Source organism: Cynoglossus semilaevis, chromosome 8, assembly GCF_000523025.1.
Source record: "Cynoglossus semilaevis isolate Cse_v1.0 chromosome 8, Cse_v1.0, whole genome shotgun sequence".
NCBI classification, from domain to species: Eukaryota; Metazoa; Chordata; class Actinopteri; order Pleuronectiformes; family Cynoglossidae; genus Cynoglossus; species Cynoglossus semilaevis.
This window is the reverse complement of record NC_024314.1, coordinates 15,956,928-15,964,189: the sequence shown is the minus strand read 5'-3', so window position 1 is coordinate 15,964,189 and position 7,262 is coordinate 15,956,928. Positions and strand designations below refer to the sequence as shown.

The window sequence follows — 7,262 nt, the reverse complement described above, 5'->3', positions numbered from 1 at the left end:
TTATTTCTCTGTATAAAATACAGCTTACTTCTATGTAGGAAAAGTCAAACGTTATTTTGCTCATTACTGCATATATTTTTCTCAGCGGTTTAAAACCGTGTTCGGCCGCTCACACCAGGTCAGGGAAGATAATGAAGTGAGAACAAAACGGCAACTCAGCTCATTTTTATTAGGAAAACTTTTAAATCCACATGCAGCTGGAGGTTAAACACACACACACACACACACACACACACTTTAATGCAATGGATGAAGGAAGATCAGACTTTAATCCTCCCCCCAGAGTCCAAGTGAAACACTGCACAACTGATCTGATCTCTGACAGAACCCGGAAAAAAAAAAAAAAAAAACCAAACCTGCTGACTATGTAGCTTTATGGTCGACTGTCGAGTCTTTGAACTTTTTACACTGAAACGGCATCAGTTAGACACACACCGAAGATTTGATAAAAAAAAAAAAAAAAAAAAAAAAAAGAAAAAAAAAAAGCTACACGAGTGTTAAAAATAACTGAAAAACATTTCCCGCAAGAATCACGATATGATACACCGAAACAGGGGCAACAATACGACAAATTGCGATTCCCTATAATACTATAGGTACGATGACGTACTGTTTTTTTTTAAACAATTTAATTGAAGGAAATTTGTTAGCATAGTAAACACGAAATGCTGTTACATGTTTAACATCAGGTTAAAAAAATTGGAACAGAGGGATCGACATTTGTAATCGCTAGAGAAGAAATAAAATGAACTAACGCTGAAATTTATCGCGATATATCGATTATCGTTGTGTCGCGATAACATCGTTATCATGGCTAAGTATCGTATTGCAAGGCACCTGGCGATAGCCAGCACTGTTTTGTTACAGATATTACTTTAAAATTTAGCTGAAATTATAATGATGCTGCTGAAATCAATTTCAATCTAATCTAATCGTTTTCTTTTTACGTCGAGCTAATTGTTTTTTTGGGAGTTTTTTTTTTTTGTTTTTTTGTTTCCACTAATCCTTAGCCTCTTTGTGTTTGTGACACAGCATGATTCAGATCCGGGAAGTCTTGGTTTTGTTGTCACTGCTGATGACACTCGCCCTGCAGCGCGTTGGCTCTCAAATCCAACCATGAGCATCTGGACCCGGTTTAGTCCCCGTCCCAGAGTCTCTTTGATGAGACTGAGGCTTCGTAATGGGTCTGAATTTCTCTGGAGCCCTAGTGAGTTCCTGGTACCGATGCCAGTTCTGCTGAAGAGCTGGACCTTGGCCAAACAACCCAGTGGTGATCGGTACTTGGAGATTGTATTCGCGTTAGCTTCAGTGTTTTTATTTGTCTGTCCTGGAGTGGCAGCGAGACGAGTCATTCCACTCAAACGATACTCTGGTTTCAAACATTTTCTCTGCGGTCACATTTCAGCCGTTCCAAGTTCCTTTTACAGCCTCTTCCAGTGCCTCACAGCTGTGTGGGTTCTCTGTGCACTCATCAGTCAGACTGCACAGGAGGAAAATAAATGAAGAACATGAGGCACGTTTTTGACTAATGACTTCATTATTATTATTCCTTTTCTTTTTTTTCATTTGTAGTAACCAAACGTCAACGTTGTGTACGCGCCAAATTTTAGTTGACATAATTACAGTTTTTATATCTCTATATTTTTTCCAGGCTGTTTGTTAGCGCTTTTAGCTATTTGGATAAAAACGGTTCAAAGAGGAACGATAATAACGTTCCAGTTGACGCTTCCTTCGCAGACGAACGTCAACCCGTGTTTATGACCACACAGTAACGAGGTGCAGGTGCGTTCACTGTGCGTCGGTGTCACTCAGTGTTTTAATTGTGTGTCAGTGTTAGCGTGCGCTAAGTAGCGCATTGATGTATGTGTAAAGTTCACGCAAGAGTGTATTAACTGAACGTTGCTCGTTGTTAACCGTTAGCGATAGCGTGTTTCTGTAGAACGGAATAGAATCGCATACTAGATATATGTTACAATATTAATATATTGTATTAGAATACAACAAAATATAAATACTGCAATACAGCAGCAAAGTACAACTAAATGAACCGTGTGATACTGCTAACGCTAATAAGTCGCACAGTGTTTTTAAGGTGTTATTGTGTGTTAAATGTACATTAGTGACATTAGTCTGCTGTAACTGAGTGTGTGTGTGTGTTTGTGTGTGTGTGTGTGTGTGTGTGTGTTGTGATTCCTGTGGCGTAGCCGGCGCCCGGCAGCCGTGCAGTCTATGGTGCTGCTCCCCAGGTGGTGAGCTGTCAAAGACAAGGATCAAAGAGAAAGTGGACCACACAGTCTCTCTCTCTCTCTCTCTCTCTCTCACACACACACACACACACACCTGCATTATGCTGCTTTTACCTGTTTAACAGTCAACACAGTTTCTTGAAGACCATTTCGCCCCCGACGCTTAACTTCCTGTTCTCTTCAGCCCATACATCGCACTGTTTAATCCGACAGATTACGAAGGTTTTGGTTTTAGAGTCTAATTGTCTACAGATGTACAACACAAACTGTTAATCTCTGTTTAAAAAAAAATAAAAAAAATAAAAACAAAACACAAAAGGATAAAGGATCTTTTGTCAGTTCAGACTTGAAAAAGCGTTTGGCGGAGAGAGAGAGGGACGAGAGACGAGGACGGAGATCTGAGCTGAAGGCTGGGAATCAAATCAAACCAACAGCTGGATTCACAAAGACGCTGCTTCTGTTGGCAACTCCAACAGGATCAGAACATCAGCCAAAAGCAGGGATGTGACGGTTCACACTGGTTTCAAGGTGTGAATTTTTCTCCTCCTCATTTTAATGTGTGACAAGTCATTCTTCATCCTCCATCCTTCCAATTTCCTGCTGTCACTCAGCTGCTCTACGAATTAAACACATTAAGATTAATTCTTACAACTCTCTCTGTGTGTGTGTGTGTGTGTGTGTGTGTGTGCTGCAGTAATTGCTGTGTAAAGTGTAGCTAATGTGGGTCAGTGGTTTAAGAGCAGCCTCCGGGGTCAGAGCGTTCTCAAGGTGCGAGGCTAAGGAAAAGTGATGATGGATGAGGTTCGGAGGGAAACGTGGAGTAAGTGAGAAGGTACAGCCTCAGGTGGAAGGTTTTATTCGACATGACTTGACCTTTTTCTCCTCCTTCTCCTCTGCACGCCCCGTCTACCCCTCCTTTTAATAAAGCGCGCGTCGACTCGGTTGCACCGCAGGTCCTCCCCTCTGTCACTCACCGACACGTTTGCTACATTCACCGCAGACTGAACCTTTCCTGGTGAAAAGAACTCAACCAAAACGTCCTCGAAAGACTAGGCAGATGGAAGGAACGGGATCATTTTAGAAAAATGTGTTTCAGACAAATTCTAGCTGATAAAAAAAACAAACAGTTTTATAACCAATAAGTGGTTTAGAGCAGGGGTTCCCAAACCCCGGTCCAGGGGCCGGGGCTAGTCCGTAGGTCATTTGGTACAGCTCCGCAGTAGGGACCGGGGCTAGTCCGTAGGTCATTTGGTACCGTTCCGCAGTAGGGACACAGTGTAAAAAATGTACTTCAATTTTACTATTCTACTTCATTCAAAAAGAATCCAGTCGTGTCCCTTTACTTATTTTCATTCAAAGAGAATCTGTCAGTGTTTCATTTTGACAGAGTAAAGTCTGAAAGATGTTCTATTTTGAAAATCCAATGATCCTTCGAGGATGTTGCGGTATGACTGGTTACGCAGTAACAGCTGATACTGGTACAAAAAAAGGTTGGAGACCAGGACAGTGGTCTAGAGGACACAGGACCTGCTGGTCCACTGCTGCCTCCTGTGGTCAGTTTGTGTTACTGAGTTTGAAAAGATTTCAGACGCAGGCAGCACTGGACTTAAATTATACTTTACGTATCACAGGCTAGGGACGGCTCGATCCGATACTCTGGTATCGAACCACTGCAATCGGTATCGGTTCGATATTTGTCAAAATTTCAGGATCGAACATTAAAAAAAAAAAAAAACAACAATGATCAGCAACAGCCCGCGACACGCTATAGGAAAAATTAGGTATCGGATTGGTATCGTTATCGGCAGACACTCCAAGCTGTGGTATCGGTATTGGTATCTAGCATGAAAAAGTTCTATCGAGCTATGGCTATGACGGACGACAGCTTGGATTGGTTTGACAGATTTGACGATCAGTTCTGCCGCAGTAACGACACCGACGGCAGCGGATATTCCTGGATGACACGCGACAGCGAACGAAAGAGAAAAAGAAAAACGAACATGAAACCCCGACTTTCCCCTCAAGTCCAGTATAAAATAAATTATTTTTCCTTTTTTAACTGCGGCGATAACTAAGCAACTGTCTCTCTGTCACTGAGGCATGAAAATATTTTTACACACTAAAGGCTCACACACACACACACACACACACACTTTTCTCTCTAATTGGAGCCTGAGCAGGAGTGTACAATTTAAAAAAGAAAATAATAAAATAAATAAATAAATAAAACGGCACTAACGTCAAGTTAAGATGATCTAATTGGACTCGGTGCTAAAGGAAAGATTGAAAAAAAAAAAATAAAAAAAGAAATTCAGCGCCTTGTCTCAGGTCGACTCGTCTCAACTGAACCCATTAGAGCAGATAATTGTCTTGGACGGTGGAGCTTTCTCGCTGCGCGGCGATACGAGTTCAAAACGTTCAGATCATGCGTTTTGGTTTGATTTGACTGAAAACACAGGGAATTTTTTTTTTTTTTTTCAAAATTTTTCAATTTCAGACAATACAACCTGGATGGCTCGATACCTTCATTTTGTAATCCGATACGACACCTCAACATTAACCTGACGAATCAGCTTCTTATTGTAACGGCAAATAGCAAAATAATAGCAAAACAACAAGTTGACAGCAACTTAGTTGATTATAATTAGGTAGGAATCGTCTGCATAAGTGAAACACGCTAGGTCAGGTGTAATATTGCGTCATAAGTGAAACACGCTAGGTCAGGTGTGTCTCGTTAAACTTCGGACACATTAAAGAAGGCTGTGACAGTAGAAATATACGTCAGCTAAATCCTCACTGTTCTGTCTCGATGTTGGATTGACAGCCTCGAACGCCAGAGTCCGCCGGGAAAATCAGCGATAAAGAGAGACAGAGAAACGTAAACAGAATTTCCTTTTTTTCATACACACAAAAACACAACTTCCGCAGAGTGTTGTAGCTGTACTTCCTGTCTGTTTGTCGTTTGGCAGCAGAAGAGGAGGAGACGGTGCAACGTCATTTATCTTTAGGATAAATGACGTTTATCCCCCCCCCCCCCCCACAGGGTTTAATGTCTTCATTAAAAACGTGTTTCCTGCACAAATGTTGCAATAGGAGCCCTCAAAAGATCATTATCCTGCTGGAAACTGAATTCACAAAAATATGCTCTGTGTGGATAAGCAGACGGGGCTGTGAACGCCCCCTGCTGCTGGAACAGGACTCAGAAACCGGATGATTCAGTAACAGAAACAACTCACAGAAAAAAGATTTTTGCCTAGAGACATAAAAGCACAGCTGGCCTACTGCTGCCTCCTGTGGTCAGTTTGTGCACTGATGTAAATCTAGCTGCTGTGTTCCCGTAAGCTAAAAACCGTAGCTACTTTTGAATTGTCACGGATAAGGAAGAAAATCGGTTTTAACAACAATAACAGAAAAAAGTTACTATGAATATTTTGGTCCACTACTCAGGATTGGTATTGGTCTGATATTGGTCCAAATTTCAGGATCGAACATCGAAAAAAAACTACTATAGCCTGTCTGATCCGATACCTAACCTAAAATGCTTAACTTTGCGCGACACCATCGCCTCAGCAAGGCCAGTCCACGGCATGCAGGAGGAGAAATGAAGATGTCGGATCGATATCGATATCAGTAGATACCTCAAGTCGCAGTATCGATATTGGACATGAAAAAGTTGTATTGAATCATCGCTACTGTCAACACATCCCACTGTCCTAACAGTGTAAGACATGGAAGACGGAAGTTAAATATGAATGCTACGCACGTCAGTTTTATTTGATCAAAACACCGAGCGTCCGTCCATGACGGTCTCTCGGAACAACTTGCGACGTCTGTTTGACTTCAACGACGTAAAATTCAGATGGAATTTACCGTAACTATCACAACTTAGGAGCCTTTAAAAGACAAGATGTGGGCCTGAGTCGGACTGGAAAATATCAGTAGTAAGAATCACATACGGTTAAAAGGTAAAATGGTTAAAGTCCTAATTCCTGACCATGAAGAAACTGGGGTCAATTCAAAGAGCCGTTTTTAATGACCTGATCTGAGAGACAACTGTAACAGTTTGGACTCAACATTGTGCATGTGAAACTGACGTCTGTACCTTTACTCTGAGGAGGATTCTGGCTGCGATCTCGGAGGATGTTGATCTGGTAAACGGCTCCGTACGGTTCGAACAGCTCCTTCAGCTCCTTCTCGGACCAGGAGCGAGGAATCTGGCCCACAAACATCTTGATGGCATCAGGGTCTGGCTGGTCTGAATGTTCCAGTGCCCCGTTCATCTTCCCAGCCGTGCCATTACTGTTGAAGAGATAAGATTTTAAAACAAAAATGACAACGATTTTTAGGCCTCCATTAACCTTGAAGCAGACGAGCATTTTTGAGTCCATTAAATCTGTAGTTGCTGAACAACAATTCCATAAAAAACACCACAGCCTTCACTGTCGAATTGTTCTTCTTATTTTTTTCAAAACTACTGCACAGTGTGTCAATGAGTCAAACTCAAGGCCCGGGGGCCCAACAGCGGCCCGCCAAGCCCTTTTGTGTGGCCCGCAGGAGCTTGAAAAGCATTTAGTAAAGTCCATGCAGCAGAGTTTCCTAACCTAAGAAATTCAAACTCTTTTTTTACTCAGCAATGAACAATATTTTTTTACGGCAACTGCTCCCAGGGATGGGCAATTTTCTTTTGCGTGAAATGCCCATCCCTGCTTACATCGCAACCTAGGAATGGAATTCTGGACATAAGTCGAGGACCTGCTGTACGTCGCTGATGACGGGTGGAGGTTTCTGAATAATACGTCCCCTGGGTCTGTGTCTGTGAGAGTTTAAAGGTAGAATCTCCAAAAAGTCCATCGTAGGATCACAGCTGGATGTTTTCATGACACTCCTGCCCCACATCTGCACCGCACGTGGGCGGAAAAGTAAAACGCTGAGTTAGAGTTGCTTCATAAAACCACGTGTTCCAAATTCTTTAGCGGTGACCTAACGGCGTCACCGGGTTTAGTTTTCAACAGATGG

General features: G+C 42.2%; 1 protein-coding gene across 1 annotated transcript in view; it reads right to left on the bottom strand.

Annotated features, from left to right (window-relative positions):
* Positions 1-7,262, bottom strand: part of celf2 (cugbp, Elav-like family member 2) — a 148,972-nt gene that overhangs the window by 41,388 nt on the left and 100,322 nt on the right. Inside the window, exon 3 of the mRNA XM_025057536.1 lies at positions 6,349-6,545. Within this exon, the coding sequence (XP_024913304.1) occupies positions 6,349-6,545 (197 nt within the window). The remainder of the gene's footprint in view (positions 1-6,348; positions 6,546-7,262) is intronic.